Source organism: Boleophthalmus pectinirostris, unplaced genomic scaffold, assembly GCF_026225935.1.
Source record: "Boleophthalmus pectinirostris isolate CB_2022bp ecotype Guang Dong unplaced genomic scaffold, ASM2622593v1 HiC_scaffold_18, whole genome shotgun sequence".
NCBI lineage: Eukaryota > Metazoa > Chordata > Actinopteri > Gobiiformes > Gobiidae > Boleophthalmus > Boleophthalmus pectinirostris.
The window spans coordinates 30,150,241-30,170,374 of record NW_026571133.1 but is presented as its reverse complement, the minus strand read 5'-3'; the positions used below and the strand labels follow the sequence as shown (position 1 = coordinate 30,170,374).

At 41.6% G+C, this 20,134-nt stretch overlaps 2 protein-coding genes across 2 annotated transcripts; one reads left to right on the top strand and one right to left on the bottom strand.

Moving 5' to 3' along the window:
* Positions 1–5,468: 5,468 nt before the first annotated feature.
* Positions 5,469–8,016, bottom strand: fam166b (family with sequence similarity 166 member B). Its single transcript, XM_055153185.1, has 6 exons — positions 7,949–8,016; positions 7,105–7,310; positions 6,452–6,634; positions 6,052–6,180; positions 5,651–5,857; positions 5,469–5,563 (listed from the first exon to the last, which is right to left on the bottom strand). Exons 1-6 carry the CDS (start codon positions 8,014–8,016, stop codon positions 5,469–5,471), a joined length of 888 nt encoding a protein of 295 aa, XP_055009160.1.
* Positions 8,017–13,906: 5,890 nt separating this feature from the next.
* On the top strand, positions 13,907–20,027 carry si:dkey-106l3.7 (uncharacterized). The gene is made up of 6 exons (XM_020940264.2): positions 13,907–14,531; positions 17,573–17,704; positions 17,857–18,031; positions 18,510–18,595; positions 18,800–18,885; positions 19,114–20,027. The coding sequence occupies exons 1-6, from the start codon at positions 13,959–13,961 to the stop codon at positions 19,190–19,192; spliced, it is 1,131 nt and encodes a 376-aa protein (XP_020795923.1). The 5' UTR covers positions 13,907–13,958; the 3' UTR covers positions 19,193–20,027.
* The last annotated feature ends 107 nt before the right edge of the window (positions 20,028–20,134 follow it).

Sequence of the window (20,134 nt, the reverse complement as noted above, 5' to 3'; positions counted from 1 at the left end):
GTAAGGACTGATCACTATTATTACTGGGTGGTAACCATCTTCAGACAAACATGCACTCAGTGTCTTTGTAAGTTGAGTGGTAGTGGCAAAAAAGAAACTTGGAAAAACAGACCTAGTCATAAAAAATATATCAACATGGTTCACCTTGACTATTGCCCCTAGTTCACTTGAATCAATTTTTGAGGAGACTGCTAAACGGGGATGTGGCCAGTGATCCAACCCATGCATCAGGCAGAAGGTATAGGGTCCCAAGATGTAAATTGAACAGATTTGAACATTCTTATGTGTCTTTAGTCATTAATCTGCTAAACTCCAAGATTGCAGTTAAAAAATAAAAATAAATCATAGACAAGTGACAATGCAGCCACCTCTTGCATACAGGCTTAGAGAATGTGCAATCATAATTATGCATAGGTCAAGGGAATATGCAGTTACTAATAGAACAGAAGACTGTGAAGGGCTTACCTGCATAGAGTGACTTAAATGTCCCTGATGGTGTATAATTCATGGTTATACCTGGTCTCTTACTCATTTATATTCACTGGTGTTGTCAACACTGTTGTCTTTTTTGTGTTAAAGCATGTGACCCTCTGTCCCAAGAAAGATTTCTCCCATGGGAGACAATAAAGGGTTAAGGATCTTAGATAAAAATTTAACTCTGTTTCCTAGGAGGAAGATAATCTGCTATGATTGCCAAGCAATTAATTTATTTGTATGGTAAACAAATGTAACAATTGACATTTTGTGAATATAAAAGTTGTGGATGTCACTTTGTCTTTCATCTTCTCTTACTTACAGAGCTGTGCTCAGGCTATACCGCTGTGGAGCGCCACACTAAAGCTCAGAGGCCGACCTCACTTCCCATCCAGCCGTTTGTCCTGGTCCCCACAGAAAAATCTCCTGCTCAGTCTCAGCTCCTGGGTGGCCTTCTTGAGCAGTACATTCATCAAAAGAACAGTAGAGGAGTCAGCTCCCAGCCAAGCTTCACTTTTAAGGGCAAGAGAAGTCAGTGCTTTACTGATATGCAGCTCTCTCCTATGGGCAGCCAATGTCCCATCTTTCTTGAGGCTCCCTCCAGCTCAGACACTTGTTCTACCTGTACACCTAGTCCTGATTGTTTCCGACACATATGGAGCCGATCAGGGACAAGTCCTGCCATGCTACAACCAAACAGCAAACTCACATATGATCAAACTAGCCCTTACTCAGACAAAGATGTACTTTTAGTGCCTAATAAAGCCACACTGGTGAAAATTCCTACATACCGCAACCTTATCCACCTTACCCCAGAGCAGCAAGATAATCAGCTGAACAAGTCTAAATGTAGCAGCTCCAAAAGTTCATGCACGATGACCCCACCCACTTTACCTCTAACAGATGACACCCATCACCTAAATCAGGTGTCAGTGACTCCACCCTCTCCTGTATCAGACCAGAATAAGCTGCCCCAGTATTGCTCTTCACCTGCTCCTAGGTTTATGCACAGCACCCTGACAGCAGCAGTGTCTTCTGCAGCCCCTCTCTCCTCTCTGCTGAGGTCCTGGACTTCCTATGGGACTAGTGGAAGATATGGCCAGCCCAGTGGGATGCCATCTATAGAGGTCTGCCGGTCCCCTGATACGTCCTATGAGTCTATGTCCATCAGCTGTCTTCAGAGGAGAGGTATGAGTGAGTATGGGAGCAGATATAGCAGTTTCATTCTCACTGGGGTCGAGACTAAGAACTACAAAACAGATTTAAACTCAGCATATCAAAAATATAGGCTATATGAAAGAAGCATATCACATGTCTCATTTTTATCTGCCTTAGAAATGTTATTTTATACTGGTTATTTTATTGTATTATTTAGAGAACATTCATTTTTTATCAGGCTCAAACACATCTATATTCCTTTTCTAACTATATTCCTTTTCATCTACATTGGAGAGCTGTAGAGACATTATTTTATTTCTATCAATCAAATCCTGTCACATGTGTCAAACTAGATTAGAGAGATGGTGGCTGTGACTATTGCACATTGCATACACATGTGATTATGGACTGTGAAGATCAGTGGTAGAGGCTGACTGTGCTGCAGCGGTGCCTTCAGTCCCCTGAAGGGGCTTCCTCTCAAACATGACCTATTTTTAACTCTCCCTGCTTGGGATTGGCTGAGCTTGTGCTGTGTAGCCTATGTGTGTTTGCTTTTGTCAAGTGCAAGCAAGGATCAGAGGAACAGATCAAGTACTTACAAAACCTAAGGATTTAGTGATTTATTAGTTTTGCTGTAGTAGTTATATATTGCCACTTTACCTACAGAAAATACCTCTTTGAGAGCCATCTAAACACTGGTACAAGCTCCATGGTTGAAGACAGTGTGGTTAGCTCTGCAGGCAGCATCCACATGCATTAAGAATTTAGTCTGACATTTGCAGAGGCTCATCAGAACGATGTGAGGAAATGAAGCAGGCAAGACACTGAGAATAGAGACTGCGGGTTTTACTCTTAATTCTACTCCATTTCTGCTCTTTGATAATGAATTCTGAAATTCTTGCATTGCATTGCATTGACCTAGTTATGTGAAAAATTATGAATTTTTCATATCTTTTCAATACTTGGATTTCTTTTTGCTTATCTGAAATGTTTCGTTTGCTTTACCTTCATTGTTTTATGGTACCACATTTCGTGTTCACATGTTAGGTTTGCTGAGAGCCGTTAGCAGAGCAGTGGATTTAATCATGGCACATTTTGGCAGCAGCAGAGACCCAGAGGAAAAGGTAGCATTTAACAACTTAACTCCACATGGAAGCTACTATTTGTAATTACTAACTGTTTACATTTTGTCTTGTAGTTGCGGCTAGGTAACAGCTCCCGCAGTCCAACCATTGCTGGCTTAGTTCTTGAACATTTGTGTCCATCAATACAGAATATTCTGGAAGATGGTCTAAAAGACCACAAACTGGATCCAATCATTGGACAAAGACCAACCCACTCCTGGAGGGTCGTGGAAGTCTCCACAAGGGCAGGTAATTCATGGTTTACAGTTTACAGTCGCCATTCTGAGGACTTTTGACTAAAAATATAGAAGACACGTAATCTCTCTCTCTCTCTATATATATATATATATGAATATGTATATGTGTGTGTGTGTGTATATATATATATATATATAATGTTGTTTGCAGGTCCATCCACGAAAGTTCTCAACTGTCTGGTTTCAAAAATCAAACAATATCCACAGCTCACAGACCACTATATGAAACTGAGAGCCTTCATCATGGGACTACTCAAGTAAGTCTAAGAAAAAGCACATACATTAATGAAAAAATGGAAATATCAAGGTAATGGTACATTATTATACGTTAACATCTAGTCTAATGTGTGTTAAAATGCATTGCTCCTTGTTTAATCCTTATATACTGTATATCATATATGTTCATTAGCCAAATCAAGAATAATTAGGCCAGCTGGATTTCCAATTATTATAGTTGTTAGATAGTTATAGCTAGTTAATGTAATTATATTGTATTAAGTGAACAGTATAAAGTGTGACACCGAAAAATATACGAAATATCAATCATTATATAATATATTACACATTTTTAATCAGAGAAATCACTCGTTTTGTTTAATGAAGATACATTAAGTTTTTCTGTGCTATAGCCTCAGATCTTTGGAGTTCTGGCTTAGTCATCTTAATAATCAAAAAGGTAAGATTAAAATAAACAGTATTACTGATATTTTAGCATTTGACTTTTTGTGTGATGATTGTATACTTGCTGCCTCTCCGGTAGATGTGGTGACTAGTCACTATCACTCATGGGGGTTCCTGTCCATGACGCTATGGCACTGTCAGCCACTGTTCCAGGAGCTGTTACTTTTGCTCCAGCCACTCTCTGCGCTGCCTTTTGACCTGAACCTGCTGCTTGAGGCCCGACTCTTATATAATAGACAGCTCTGCTCCAAGGACCAGGGGGCTTCTTCTCCAGCGCCTCCCTCAGGTCTCTTAGCCACCAGCTGGCCACTCCTGCAAGCTAACAGGGTGCATGATGCCCACAGCAATGCACAAATCAGCAATTCACATCAAGAACATGAGTGGCACCGAACATCATCTCAACAAGAGACACAAGTGAGCAGCGGCATGTGCGCTGTTCCTACTCCAGAATGGTGGGCCAGAGAAGGTCTGGTTGAAGGTGAAGACTGTAGCCAGGATGGTGCTGATCACTGGTCCCAGATAAGTATGGAGAGCAAACAGGAGGAGCAGAAAAACGTGCCCGTCCCAAATGAGAGTCAATGTGAAAGTGGTTTACGCTGGGCCAAACTGTTTGGAGCAGCAGATCTATCCACAAGTGCAGTCATGATTTCTCAAAGTCACACAGAAAAGCCGAGAAGACGGTAAGAAGCAATTGTTGGTTGTATTGAATTGCTAACCGAATGATTACATTATGTAATCAGTAGTATTTTTATTTGCAGGTTCACCAAGAGACCATCAGAGTGGCTGCATCTGGACAGATCCCAAATAGGACTTTTAGCTCAGTCACTCATGTCCATGAAGCTATAGGGGTAGCTGTGAGCAATACAAATAGGGATGTGTGAGTGCACAGAAACACCTTTAAAAGCTGCACAGACCCCACACAAAAGCACAATTATGATTAGATTACAAGTATGATATGTGCATATTGATACTTATAATAGATTTTAGGTAATAGATAAACCATAAAAGTCAAATATGTTTTTCAACTTCCAGATATAACTGGTGATGTGTTGTGCTGGCAACGAAACAGAATTAATACCAATTAAGTTGGCACGGTACTGAGTTATTACAGAATCTCCAAAAAGCAAGCCTTTTTTCTTTGCCATAAACATTATGGATAACTTTTAATGTCTTTGGTATGTCTGTTATGATATGACTCCAAATTACAATGCAAGCAATAGCAATGCAATGTCATTGTGTTTGTGTTACAAAACACACCAGTAATTCAGTCATGAAGAGGCTTTTTTATATATATATATATATATATATATAATATATATATATATATATATATATTATATATATTATATATATATATATATATATATTTTTTTTTTTTTTTTTTTATTACCACAGGTGCATGCATAATCAGAACACATCACATACTTCATATTGTTTTCACCATAAAACGTTAAGGAGATAGGACATTCTAGTAGTAACTGTCTGAAAATTAGTCAGGTTCAGCGATGTCTTCAGTTCCGTTGCACAATGAAGCCATCTAGTGGCTGGCTTGAGTAGTGTCTGCAAGAAATATAAAAATATTATGTATTTTAATGTTTAAAGATGTTGTATTTGCCAATCACCCTATTTTGCCAATTGACAATCAACCTTAAAATAAAAAAAAGTTGTTTTAATGTGTGCAGTCCCTGCAGTTTGTGCCTGAATCACGACTTATGAGAGTTCATGCAGACTGATGCGTTTTTACTTTGTTCTTCCTTGCAGTTTTATTTTTTCATCAACACTCTCCCCAGGCAACCCGTTTGCTGCCACTCTTTTCCAGTGCATTCTGAGATAGCTGGCCAAACGTGTGTCCATACAAGAATCTGTATCCTATATGACAGCACATGGAGTTATAAAATGGCATTATCATATCACCTGTTGATTATAATCATGTGAATGATGTCATTTTCCACACACCTGGGATGTGCCCTGTGAAGGATGGCACCACTGCCCTGTTTGGGTGGTATAGTGTGGGGAGAGTAGAGCTGTCCTGGCCCTCTGCTGTGTCTTGAGAGAAGGGTTCATTGCGCTGCTGTTTTCCAAATTGTACTAGAGCCTGGTTTGTAGTGATGGGGTAACTTTTCCCAATGAGGAAGCGAGCCTTTGGCACATGTCCTGTAAATCCTACAATAAAGACATATTAAGTCATCACAGCTTAAATAAGCGATTGTTTGCATCTTATTACAATCACATTATGTGTTAGTCTTTGATCAGAGGAGCAGTATATTCTTGATAAATCTATAGGAATTATCCAGTCCATATCTGACCCCTCTGTAGAGTGGACAAATGATGAATGTGGATCCTTTATCTGTTCTTACCTGAAATAAAATACTTGTGAGGGTTTTTATCATCCATAAATATGGCCTTTCCATGGGGATGAAGGGCACTGAGGGCTTGTAGGTGATCACAGTGTTGATGGCTGTCAGTGGAGGTGATGGTCTGTGATTCTAGGGCACAAAAATATTAAGAACAATATAATGTGTAATATTGTGAATAGGCAGTTTAACACTAAATGTCCACAATCTGTCATGTCAATTTTTATCATCAATATGAGTGAATCTTAGCTGTAAAAAAGTCAATCTGTACTGTGTGTATTGGGAAGGTGACTGGTCTTGCTTTTCAGCTGTATTATCTTACAGTGAATTGACACTGCAGCATGGATAATTAAACAAGAGTGAACTGTATCTCAGGTGCCGTGTCAATAAGTGAGCATTGTGCCCTGCTGTGAAGAGCACATGGACTTTACTTCAGACAGATGGCTGCTGTAGTTGGGGATAACTGGCAGTTTGGCTGACTGCTGCTGACTTCTCTTCTGCTGCTCCTGATAGAAGTCAGTGAAAGCTTTACGACACATTTCACCATAGCTGCAGGCAAAGTGACTCCGACATTTTGGAATGAAACCTAAACAGGAAAGAACATGACACATGCACAAGCTAATGCACAGCACAGAAGACAGTCAAAGGCCTGAGGTTGTGTCTACTATATGGAAAATGGAAGTGTGTTTAGTAATACTGGTACATTTTACAAAGACCACCTGGTCTGATACAGAAATTAAATAAAACTCCCCAATTGCTTTTATTTTCTAAATGTAATTTATTTAAGAGTATGAATATGAAAAATGCAAATGTTCGCCACATTACCTAAATTGTGTTTAGTCAATTGCATGATGCATACTTAATAATGAATAGGTCAAGTGAAGCATGTGCAGTTCACACACAGGTTAGTCTGCTTGCTCTTTTGTTGTTGTTAATGTGGCATCTGTCTTCTCATAAAAAATAAAAAAAACACATGATGTATGGCTTGTTTTCCCAACCAAACACTACCAATTTTTTCATTGTACACTATTATCTAAGGGCACAGGTATGCTGTACCTGTGTATCCTGGAATCATCTTCCTGACATGACAGTCTGAAATGCTCCTGCCAATCCCGGTGCGGGCTGCCTCAGATGAGTGGGTCACTCCAGACACCATGAGGCGAGTGGAATGGTTGACCTCAGGACTGGACAGCAGCTCAGACGTCAGCTGACCATATGACTTCCCAATGTTATATTTGAGCTGTGGACAGTAGCCTGCATACCTGCACACAGGTATACAATAGGAGTCACTGCAAGGATGACTCAGCAACAACCAAACACAAGATAACAGGAAATGGCAATTATGAACAGCTATAATTGTAAAAAAAAACACATAATAAACCATTGTGTTTTCAAACTTATAAATAACAGTATCGATGTTTCATTTTAGTTTGCCTGATGAATTACCTCTTTTTTCTATTTCACGTTTTGAACGTCAATGCAACAATGATTACGGAATTGTAATTATTTTCCCGTGATAAGCTTAATTAAAATATTTATCTATAACTGAGCTCTAGCCCACCTTTAATGGCAAGTGCAGTTATTACGTAACGTTAACCACTCGGTTACTACAATAACACAACATCACAAAGGTTGATCTGTCATCTTACTGTCTAATCATTTGATGGATCAGCATGTTATGTCTACGTACGAGATACTGACGTGTTTGGCCTATTTAGTGTTAGTTGGGTGTGTCATCCAAGTCTGTCGAGCAGCTTAAGTTTACTTCAACTAAATAACGTTTGCTTACATGAATAGCTTTCCTGCAACAAGGGATGACGCGATGAGGTCACGCTGGAGTTGTAAAGCTGTTTGTACTTTAGTCTGTTGTTATATACAGGTCCCAAAATTGTGCCCTTACCCCGGGATGTAGTGAGGGTCCGGAGTGAGCAGGACTTTGCTGATCTTGGGAGGGTAAGTTGTGTCCATGTCGAGCGCTCCGGGGGAGCTGGGGCTCCTCGGCGCGTCTCTTCTGTTGCTACACAATCAAACACAAACAGTCCACATCGAAGACAGTCACACCAGACTTTCTCTACTACGACAATGGACTGAGTAGGTAGGTCCAGGTAGGCAGTTGCTGGGCTACTTCAGAGAGGAGAGCAGGGGATTAAGGCCTGTAACATAAAGCGCACTCTCACCGTGTCACGTCTATTAATGAGACTCTTTTGGACCTGCCATGGATCGCATTTCTCAAGTTGTCCTTGATTGGAGCTATAGTCTATGTTCATTAAAACCCCTTATATGACAAACTAATATGATTAGTCGTTACTCCATGGACATATGGTGGGTACAGTAATTCATTGTCGATAGGCCACTCTCCAATCCAATCCACTTTATTTATATTGCATATTTCATAAACAGTTTCCAAAGTGCTACGCAAATACATAGTAATAACGATAATAATATAATGATAAAATATGCGCTCAGATGTAATCATACTAGTCTTAAAACAATAGAACCATCCATCCATCCATCCATTTTCGTCCGCTTATCCGGGGCCGGGTCGCGGGGGGAGCAGCCTAAGCAGGGACTCCCAGACTTCCTTCACCCCAGACACGTCCTCCAGCTCCTCCGGGGGGACCCCGAGGCGTTCCCAGGCCAGCCGAGAGACATAGTCCCTCCAGCGTGTCCTGGGTCTTCCCCGGGGCCTCCTCCCGGCGGGACATGCCCGGAACACCTCCCGAGGGAGGCGCCCAGGAGGCATCCGGAACAGATGCCCGAGCCACCTCAACTGCTCCTCTCGACGTGGAGGAGCAGCGGCTCTACTCCGAGCTCCTCCCGTGTGACTGAGCTCCTCACCCTATCTCTAAGGGAGCGCCCAGCCACCCTGCAGAGGAAACTCATTTCGAGCGCTTGTATCCGCGATCTCGTCCTTTCGGTCACTACCCAGAGCTCATGACCATAGGTGAGAGTAGGAACGAAGACTGACCGGTAAATCGAGAGCTTCGCCTTTCGACTCAGCTCCCTCTTCACCACAACGGTCCGATACAGCGACCGCATCACTGCCGAAGCTGCACCGATCCGCCTGTCAATCTCACGTTCCGTCCTTCCCTCACTCGTGAACAAGACCCCGAGATACTTGAACTCCTCCACTTGAGGCAAAGACTCCCCACCCACCCGGAGAGGGCAAGCCACCTTTTTCCGGTCGAGAACCATGGCCTCGGACTTGGAAGAGCTGATCTTCATCCCAGCCACTTCACACTCGGCTGCAAACCACCCCAGTGCACACTGCAGGTCCTGGCTCGATGAAGCCAACAGGGCAACATCGTCCGCAAACAGCAGAGATGAAATCCTGTGGTCCCCGAACCGGACCCCCTCCGGCCCCTGACTGCGCCTAGAAATTCTGTCCATAAATACAATGAACAGAACCGGTGACAAAGGGCAGCCCTGGCGGAGTCCAACATGCACCGGGAACAGGTCTGACTTACTGCCGGCAATGCGAACACAGCTCCTGCTCCGGTCATACAGGGACCGGACAGCCCTTAGCAAAGCGCCCCGGACCCCATACTCCCAGAGCACCCCCCACAGGACACCACGAGGGACACGGTCAAATGCCTTCTCCAGATCCACAAAACACATGTGGACTGGTTGGGCAAACTCCCATGAACCCTCGAGCACCCTATGGAGAGTGTAGAGCTGGTCCAGTGTTCCACGGCCAGGACGAAAACCACACTGCTCCTCCTGGATCCGAGGTTCGACTATTGGCCGGATTCTCCTCTCCAGTACCCTGGCATAGACCTTACCGGGAAGGCTGAGAAGTGTGATCCCCCTATAGTTGGAACACACCCTCCGGTCCCCCTTCTTATACAGAGGGACCACCACCCCGGTTTGCCAGTCCAGAGGTACTGTCCCTGACCGCCACGCGATGTTGAAGAGGCGTGTCAGCCAAGACAGCCCCACAACATCCAGAGACTTCAGGTACTCAGGACGGATCTCATCCAACCCCGGAGCCTTGCCACCAAGGAGCTTGCCAGTCGAGGTCAGCAGCTCTCCCCCCGCACTGTAAACAGTGTTGGTGAAGAACTGCTTTCCCCTCCTGAGGCGCCGGACGGTTTGCCAGAATCTCTTTGAGGCCGTCCGATAGTCCTTCTCCATGGCCTCCCCGAACTCCTCCCAGCTCCGAGTTTTTGCCTCCGCGACCACACGGGCTGCAGCACGCTTGGCCCGCCGGTACCCGTCAGCTGCCTCAGGAGTCCCCCGAGCCAGCAAGGCCCGATAGGACTCCTTCTTCAGCTTGACAGCATCCCTTACTTCTGGTGTCCACCACCGGGTTCTGGGGTTGCCGCCGCGACAGGCACCACAGACCTTACGCCCACAGCTCCGAGCAGCCGCATCGACAATAGAGGCCGAGAATGAAGCCCACTCGGACTCCATATCTCCGGCCTCCCCCGGAATCCGGGAGAAGTCCTCCCGGAGGTGCGAGTTGAAGGTCCCTCTGACAGAGGGCTCCGCCAGACGTTCCCAACAGACCCTCACTACACGCTTGGGCCTGCCAGGTCCCTCCGGCTTCCTCCTCCGCCAGCGAACCCACCTCACAACCAGGTGGTGATCGGTTGACAGCTCAGCCCCTCTCTTCACCCGAGTGTCCAAGACACGCGGCCGGAGATCAGATGACACGACGACAAAGTCGATCATCGACCTCCGGCCTAGGGTGTCCTGGTGCCACGTGCACTGATGGACACCCTTGTGCTCGTTATGGACAAACTGTGACTAGCCCAGAAGTCCAATAACAAAACACCGCTCGGGTTCAGATCGGGGAGGCCGTTCCTCCCAATCACCCCTCTCCAAGTGTCCCTGTCGTTGCCCACGTGGGCGTTGAAGTCCCCCATGAGAACAACGGAGTCCCCGGTCGGTGCACAGTCTAGTACCCCTCCCAAGGACTCCAAGAAGGCCGGGTACTCTGCACTGCTGTTCGGCCCGTAGGCCGACCCCACAGTGAGAGACCTGTCCCCGACCCGAAGGCGCAGGGACGCGACCCTCTCGTTCACCGGGGTGAACTCCAACACACAGCGACTGAGCTGTGGGGCAATGAGCAGGCCCACACCAGCCCGCCGCCGCTCCCCGCGGCCAACGCCAGAGAAATGGAGAGTCCAGCCCCTCTCAAGGAGTTGGGTTCCAGAGCTCAAACTGTGCGTGGAGGTGAGGCCGACTATATCTAGTCGGTAACGCTCAACCTCCCGCACAAGCTCAGGCTCCTTCCCCCCCAGCGACGTGACATTCCATGTCCCCAGAGCTAGTCTCCATGTCCGGAGATCTGGTCGCCGAGGCCCCCGCCGTCGACTGCTGCCCAGATCTCTCTGCACCGGCCCCATATGGATCCTTCCGCGGGTGGTGGGCCCACGTGAGGACGGCCCCACGTCGCTCCTTCGGGCTGAGCCCGGTCGAGCCCCGTGGGGGAGGCTCGGCCACCAGGCGCTCGCTGGCGAGCACCCACCCCAGGCCTGGCTCCAGGGTGAGGCCCCGGTGACGCCAATCCGGGCGACGTAACTGGCCTTGTTGGTACACTCATCATAGGGGCTTCTGAACCGTTCTTCGTCTGACCCGTCCCCCCGGACCTGTTTGCCTTGGGTGACCCTACCAGGGGCATGAAGCCCCCGACAACATAGCTCCTGGGATCATTCGGGCACTCAAACCCCTCCACCACGATAAGGTGACGGTTCAAGGAGGAGTATAATAAATAAAACCAGTAAAATAAAATAACAGCAAAAACATGAAAAAAAAAAAAAAAAAAAAAAACATTGACCACTGACCAGTGTTGATTTTTCTTTCCTTACCAGAGGGGTACCAACAATTTTTTGTCCACATCTATACATCACAAGTTAAATGAGTTAAATGAGTGTTGAATATATATATATATATATATATATATATATATATATATATATATATATATATATATATATATATATATATATATATATATATATATATATATATATATATATATATGGTAAAATTTTTCTATAGCACTTTTCCATCTATACATCACAAGTTAAATGAGTTAAATGAGTGTTATATATATATATATATATATATATATATATATATATATATATATATATATATATATATATATATATATATATATATATATAATTAATTAAAATTTTTCTATAGCACTTTTCCACCTTGAAGGCACTCAAAGCGCTTTACAACAAGGAACCACTCACCCATTCACACACACATTCATACACCAGTGTACACAGACACTGTGGGCAAGGTGGGTTAAGTGTCTTTCCCAAGGACACAACAACAGCATTCATTTGTGGGAGCTGGAATCACACCAACCTACTTGTGGGTCAGTGGATCTGACCGCTCAACCTGTGATGTTTATGTCGAAAGCTGGAATCGAACCGCCAACCTTCAGATCAGTGGGAGAATGCTCTACCAACTGAGTTACTGCTGCCCTTATATATATATATATATGTTCAATTCATAAAGAACAATTGTATAACAAAGGAACTGCAGGGGTAAATAGTTGTGTTTGTTTATTTGAATTTATATCAAATAAATATGTTTACAGGATATTTGGGTGTTTGTAGAAAAACAGATTTATATAATGCAGCTATTGCGATTTGAGTTTATAATACAAACAAACAAGACAACAACATTACTTACAGGATTTGATTTGTTTAGACTATGCTTTCACTATTAAAGTAATATTTTGATTACAAAATAAAAATAAACCACTATTAAATAAATTTTTTCCCATTCCCCATTCATCAGTCATAGGCCGGTACAGAACAAAGAGGCATGGGTCTGGGGGTCAGCGTAGCGTACAGTCTCTTTGAGCAGCAGACTGTGGCCGGCCTCAAAATCACTCTTTTGTTTTTCCTGCAGTGACTGAGACTCATGCTGTGTCCGCTGACCTGAGCTGTCGTCGTTCACCTGGGGAATGTAGATGCTATCAGACAAAGACATTCTACGCATTCCTCCATGCTCTCTCATACTATATCCTCATCTGTCCAGGTGACCAACCACAGTGTATTAGACAGAACTTACAGTAAACACACTTTGCGTAAATTTCAAATTACACACTTTTATTCCTCCTTGAGTAATATTCAGTTTGAAATAACAGTACTTGAGTTTTGGTTACTTCTCTTTTAACAAGTCAGAAAGGCCTTATAATTGACAGTATTGCAATATTATATATATATATATATATTATTGCACAGCTATATATTCAGATATATGTTTTCTAATTCTTTTGGTCTGTCCTGTAAAAATATGAATATTTTGTGCATCATTTGAGGTTCTGTCCTTGTAATGAAATGAACTTCATTTTATTCTACTTTAGATGTTACTTACAGACAGGTACTCTCACTTGAATAATAGTTTCTCCAAATACTATTTACTCTTTTATTTTCTTGAGTAAAAATCAACTGAAAGACCAAGTTTTTTTTTTGTTTTTTTTTAAAAGCTGTGTTGAACTTAACCTAAGCCATTGAAACATGTTTTCTGTGTTGCAGGAATACATGGAAAAACATCACAGCTAACCTAATTTTCAAGATTTATCAACACTAAATCCTGGAGAAGTGTACATTGTGAGTCACTTTTACAGCTTGTTTTAATTACATGTTTTGGATTTATGTAGGGTGTTGCTGGATGAATCCAAGTTGTCAAATAGCATTGTAGCTGAGTCAGAGTTTTTCCCAGAACTAGTGGCAGGACTATGCGGGTCTCAACCTGCAGCTGGGAGGCCTGTGACAGGACACACACTGATTTGAAGGTGTGGTGAACCTGAGGAGGCGGACCTAAGGGCATGTTTTGAATGCTACATCACCAGCTTACCTCTATGGCCTGTGTGGGCTGTCCCAACGTGCTTCATTCCTCAGTTTTCTCTGTGGACGACTTGGATGTAGTTCGAAGACATGAATTTGTACAGGAGTTTTGGGAATCTTATGGAAGTCTGGGTGACAGAGGGAGCACCGGAGCCGGACTGGTTGGAGCGTAATGAGGAAGACCCCCCTTCGCCTTCATCAGATGTGGATACTAATGTTCGCTCTGAATCTGTGGACTCAGGAGTGGAGACTGCCAGCTCGGACATCTCATTCCCAACCACATCTGTGTCTGTGGATTTGGATACTTTCACCCCTTTGGCATCCCAGTCTCCTGTCCTATCATTCCCGGCGCCTTTATCGTCCACCTCTTCCTCACCGTACCTAATGCCCAACAGATCTAAAGTGGAACAGGCTCTGTTGAGAGTTGAGTCGTTTAGAGAAAAAAGACAAGAGGCTCCAGTGGATGATGTGGTCAGGAGGAGGCCCCTGTCATCTTTGCTGCCCAAGAGACACACATCTGATCTGGCAAGGGGTCAGAGGCCAGGTAGCATTGTGCTCAGAAAAGCGTCTAGTTCGTCCCCATTGGTCAGACAGATGTCGGAAGCACAGAGGAGACCGCAGTCAGCTATTTATGACAGGGAAACATTTGACTACATACCAAAGGTGAGACAAAAACATAGACTAAAAAATCTGACATATATCATCTGTATGAGAGATTGCATGTAATGACTAAAATGTAATAATATGTCTTCTTTAAGGTATGTTTGACGATTGCTGTGGCTTATCTTCATGTTTTACCTTAATAGTAGTAGTCTAGGCATGGTAAAATATTACAGCTCACTTTTCAAAATTGTGAAAACTACACCCTTGTCTAGACTAGTGCTTCTCAAATTGTGGTATACAATACACAAGCATGTCTGATGTTAATGGTGCATCATGTAACTTTTCTGGTGTAGGGCCCACCACAAACTTGTCTCCATGCAGATGTTATTCCCTTGCCTAGAATGTTCCATTGTTATGCTTTGACTGTATTAAATGCAGGTAATGTAATGTATATCGTGTACTCAGTCATATTACAGAAGAATTTTTTTTTTTTTTTTACCACTTATAAATACCTTGAAAAACATATATTCTCAATAACCTCACTTGCTTCTCTAAGATCTGACTTGTAAACTTGATCATTTAGTATCACTTGAATGATCTAAGTGTGATGTCATACTGTGGAACATTTGAGGCATAGATATCCTATTATAAGATTAGCGGATTCTCCACCTGAAAATTTACATAGAGCACCTTTAAATATGTACATATATATTTTTTACCAATGGCCTGTGCTTTTGTTTGTTGTGATATAATTTTAGATTCAGTTATATCAAAATATATATGCTACTGAAATGCTGGTTACATTAGCAGCTATGTTCATTTTACAGTTGAAATTGTGATGGGAACTTTTGACTCTTTTGGATCCATTTATGTTAAAGAGCCATTCATTATGACAGAAGCCTATGTTTGAACTCAATTTAACAACAAATTAAAAGAGAAGAGAAAAGGCCAAGGCAAAGATTTGGTTAAAGTTGTTCAAACTGAGAGTGGGAGTGCATTTACCCTGAAATGCTACAAAATCTAAACAAAATGTTGTACTACACTAATAATAATTTTTAAAAATAACTGTTATCATGATGTAAAATATGTTTTTCATTTTTCAGTGTAAAAAGTTCTCACTCGTACTGCATGCTCTTATTATTATTCTCTGATTCTGGCATTGGTTCAGTGTTAATCAGTGTTAAGAAAAAAAAAAAAAGTGTTAGACACTAAAAGATTTGGTTCTTTTCAAAAATTTGATCTGATTCCAACCTTTCACATTAAGGAACTGTTCAAAAGAGCCGACAACCGTCACATCCCTAATTTGAAATGGAAACAGTTTAAATTAGTATCTATAAAACATATTTTTTCCAGTAAAGTTAAATAGTAGAAAATTTGGAAAACCCTTACCCAAATTGACAGTGTGTGATAACTGCTCATACATTTTCAAAATTGGCCTTCCATGTTAAAAAAATGTTTAACATGAGTAAACTACCTCTGCTTTATCTGAAGAATTAATATTAGTTTGAGACCTCTCCAAGCGTTACATAAGGATCAATCTAACATGTATGGTCTTGCACAGGACAGCACCATAAACTTAACAGGGAAGTCCTATAGAAAGTCACTAGGAGTGCACCTGGGCTTCTATTTTAGCTAGTTAGAGGGTTGCAACATACAACTACAAAGCCAGTGTCGTGCTCAAAGTAGGCCAGGCATGTCATTTAGTCACACGAGATCTCTTTCATGCTCACGAGGGTGTCTGCAGCATCACAAACCTGTCTGCCCAGGTAAAATACACCCAACGGCTTCATGGGATTGGAGGTGAAGGTCTGAAAGAATTTCTGTTGTTTCAATGGAAGGGCAAAATTTTCACATGTTGCGAAAGCCAAATCTCATATCTTAGATTTTGTCATTGTTATCGTAGAGGGCTGCTTTGTAACCACTACTTCCGTCTTTAGATCTTTGCCAATATTTAATTGCATTTTGCCAGGCATTAAGCAGAAGAGATGTTGAAACTACTAGATTAACTGTAACTCTTCCAGTTAATTCAGTTTCTTTAGTTCAAGGGCGTGCTTGCATTGATTTACTAAAGGAGACAGCTAAAAGCACACTTAAGAAATCAAACCTGCAAACAACAATAATTGGCCTATTATGACAAGTGAGAGACCGGTTTCAAATAGACACTTGAGAGTCACAGGAAATATAATCTTTTAAGTGGGCAATAAAAATGTGTGCAGGAGCCAAAACGACTCAGCTCAGTTTTACAGCAGGAAAAAACAATCTAAACATCTAATTAGTCATTTTACTGATGGGAAATCTTATCAACAATGCACTTTTTGATAATAACTAACTATGACAGAAACAGTTCGTATACAGGGCTGATTGGCTGGCTGACTGGCTGATTTTTCTGATATCAAAATATGTCTGATATTGAAAATCTAGCTAATATTTTGCACCAATATTTTTTTCTAAGCTACCCCAGTCTCGGGTGTGTCTTTTTAAACTAATTAGTGAGATGAAATGGAAATAAAAATATGGCTATATATTTACAATCATGCAATTAATTATTTCATATTCCTGATATATATGTTGTTTTTATTTTTTTACAAAGGAAGAAAGTGAAAAGGATACTGTGTGCAACTTTACTACAACTGAATAGCAACTTATGAACCTTATCATATTTAAAAGTCCTGTATTGCGCAAAATTGACTCTTGTGAGCTTTAAGCCATGTTATAATGCCATTACCTCCACACAACATACCTGGAGTTGTGTTTTGTTTCATTTACACAAGTTTGTTTAAATCTTTATTAGGCCATCTACAACTCCAAAGAGGAAAATGCTCTGTTCTACCTTGTGCTGTCATGTAGTGGTAGTTTTCAAGCTAAAAGCTAGCTTTTACCTTTAGTTCAGCAGAGATTGGCAATACCAGGGCTGAAATGATTCTAGTGAAGGTGTTTAGCACGATATGGGTCCTTTAAAAATCTTGATACTGGTATATGAAAATTGCAAATTAGTTATTGGCCACAGCAGCAAGACAATTATTGGATCAGTATGAATGGTAACCACATGGTTAGGACTTGAGTGCTGTTCTTCCCCTGACTGTGTCATACATTTTGCACAGGTCCTAACAGAGAAGTCTGAGCTGAGTCCAGGCCTGCAGTATCTGGAGCAGGTTTGTCAAATGCTGGAGGAATACGCCCGAGAGCAACTGCATCACAACACACAGCACACCGAAGCTATAGAGGAGGAACAAGTATGAACAAATACTCAATGACTTATATGAGCTCTTGTGGTGATTTTAACATGCTATTGACACACTGATGAAGACTTCTCAGCAGTGCCTCAGAGCTGTATAGATAACTGTGTCATAACAGCACTGTCATTCTTATGTCCTGGCTCAACCAGGTTGCAGGGACGTGTGACTTTGAGACTGTCGAAAAGGAAGAGCCCTTGTGTCGCAATTTGGAGAAAACACAAGTGGAACCCTCGTCCAGTGAGCCTCAACAGAAAAGAGAGAGACCCTTTGGCCACTTCAGGCAAAGATCAGCCTCGGACACAAACTTAGCATCCCTGCATTTACGTAAGGCTTAGATATTTACTCAACAACACATGACAGCAGAAAGTATAATAATTAATATAAATCCTGTTTGTATTTTTGTTCATTTTTTGTTTGTTCGTTGTAATACCTGTTTTCCCCGCATGGTGGTGCTTGCATCCCTTTACGTGAACGTTGAAAGATAATAGTCTCGCGCACTTGCTCTTAAGAAAGCATCAAAAAAGTTATATGTTTTGCTGGGGAAAGATCTGTTTAGGCCACACAAGTTCATACTCGACCATATCGAGATGACACTGCCATTTTTTGAATGCTTTGTGTTCCGCTGTATTAGTGATTACGCTGTAATAACGCCCAATGGTTCTGTTTCTGAACTAGTACGGAGGAAAGAGAAAGAGAGAGAAATAAAGAACTCCTAAATTTGAAGTCAGGGCTATAGAGCACACATAAATGTTTTAATTAAGTATATATTATAATTAGTTATTATGTGTATCTGTATGTTCAGGACGATTAAAGGTTGACTATGAAGAGTACAAGTTAAGCGCTCATGACCTACAGGAGACAGCTGCTGAGGAGGAACAGGAGAATCAGGTAAATATCTAAATGATTTTGTCCCTCTGTGTTGTGTTAGGAACAATATCAAGATCAGTATACTGACTTTACTGTACTGATTGATTGTTTTATTAAAATATAATGGGAAAATATTCACATGTTTATTTTGTGTCCTATTTAGAAATGTTTTCAAGTTACTGCTAAAACTTGTTTTAAGGCTTGATTTCCTGTAAATGTTTTTAGGACTGTCTGAAAGATGATCTGAACAAGTCTAAAAACTACTGGAGATTCAAGTTTGGTTCCATGAGAAAGGTGGATGAGAAAAAGAGGTGAGATTCTTGGTTTTAACCAGTGGAGGGCAGTGTTACTTCCAGTTACAAGACGTATGGTGCAGCTCTGCCATGGCAGGCAGCCACAAGCTCAGTGGGTCTGGCGTAATGCTCAGTAGATGAAAAGGAGTCTGTGGAGCACATGCATCTGTTCTTCATGAACACTGTGTCCTTGGTGCACACTGCCTCAGGACTCTTCTGTGTCTAATGAATGTTTTATCTGTGAAGCCCACAGATGCTGCCGAGCGCCACTCGGAGGAGGCTGAGTCACTTGTTCAGGAGAAGAAGGAAAACGGGACCTATTTAAATGGACTGTTTGTCTTGTGTCTTGCTAGTAATGACACACACATACACGCACACACACACACACACACACACATATATATATATATATATATTTTTTTTTATTTATTTATTATGCGCTGTACAGATTCTTATTTATCCTCCACATTTCCTATGGAAGTGTATGTATTACTGAAATATTGTCAAATATACATTTGACTGTCTCTAAATCTACATAATTCTTTTATATGGCTCTGGCAGCATTGGGAGATATTGAAAATTTAGGATTTAAATTTACAGGATTTAGAAAAGCAGTCTTTGGAAGATTGGCTATTGTTCCTTTTATTTATAAACCAATTATCCATAGTGTTTTTTATAATTACTGGTAAATTCGTGTCAAAATGGTGTGATTAATATTGATACTTTTGGTTATTGAACAGTGGACAACATAGTCAAAACTGTCTCGTGAATATTTTGCTAAACAAAAAATAATAAAACAATGTCACTTTCTCTACATAATTAATGTTTCTTCTTTGATCATTAATGAAAAAATGTATGTGTGTGTGTGTATATATATATATATATATATATATATATAAATATATATATATAATTGAAATGAACAGTTGTATCTTTGCAACAGACACAACTGTGTTCCACTCAGATCTGTAATTTTTCTACTAATCTATCCTTTAATAAAATATAATCAAGTAAATAGCAAGCAACTATCACAGTTAAAGCATGACAAAATCCATCCAATGCGGAGCAAAAAAAGACGGTGCCATGGCAACAGGGTCAATATTTTGGTTTTAGCTCATCTCACATTGAAAGGAGGGGACTGTATGACATCCTTAGCAAAATAAATAAAATACCTTTAATTCCTGGCATGGTTTAATTTGTAACTATTTTTGATACAACAGTTGCTCTTTGTGTCTTTTATCCAGTTGGCTTATTAACCACTCATAAT

Excerpts from the sequence above, each read along its gene's own strand:
- si:dkey-106l3.7 (XM_020940264.2), top strand. The coding sequence starts at position 13,959 with ATGAATTTGTACAGGAGTTTTGGGAATCTTATGGAAGTCTGGGTGACA. Across the intron at positions 17,705-17,856 it reads AAGCTATAGAGGAGGAACAA|GTTGCAGGGACGTGTGACTT; the intron begins GTATGAACAAAT and ends TGGCTCAACCAG. Across the intron at positions 18,596-18,799 it reads AGGAGGAACAGGAGAATCAG|GACTGTCTGAAAGATGATCT; the intron begins GTAAATATCTAA and ends AAATGTTTTTAG.
- fam166b (XM_055153185.1), bottom strand. The coding sequence starts at position 8,016 with ATGGACACAACTTACCCTCCCAAGATCAGCAAAGTCCTGCTCACTCCG. Across the intron at positions 7,311-7,948 it reads GACCCTCACTACATCCCGGG|GTATGCAGGCTACTGTCCAC; the intron begins GTAAGGGCACAA and ends ACCTGTGTGCAG. Across the intron at positions 5,858-6,051 it reads TCACAAGTATTTTATTTCAG|GATTTACAGGACATGTGCCA; the intron begins GTAAGAACAGAT and ends TCTTTATTGTAG.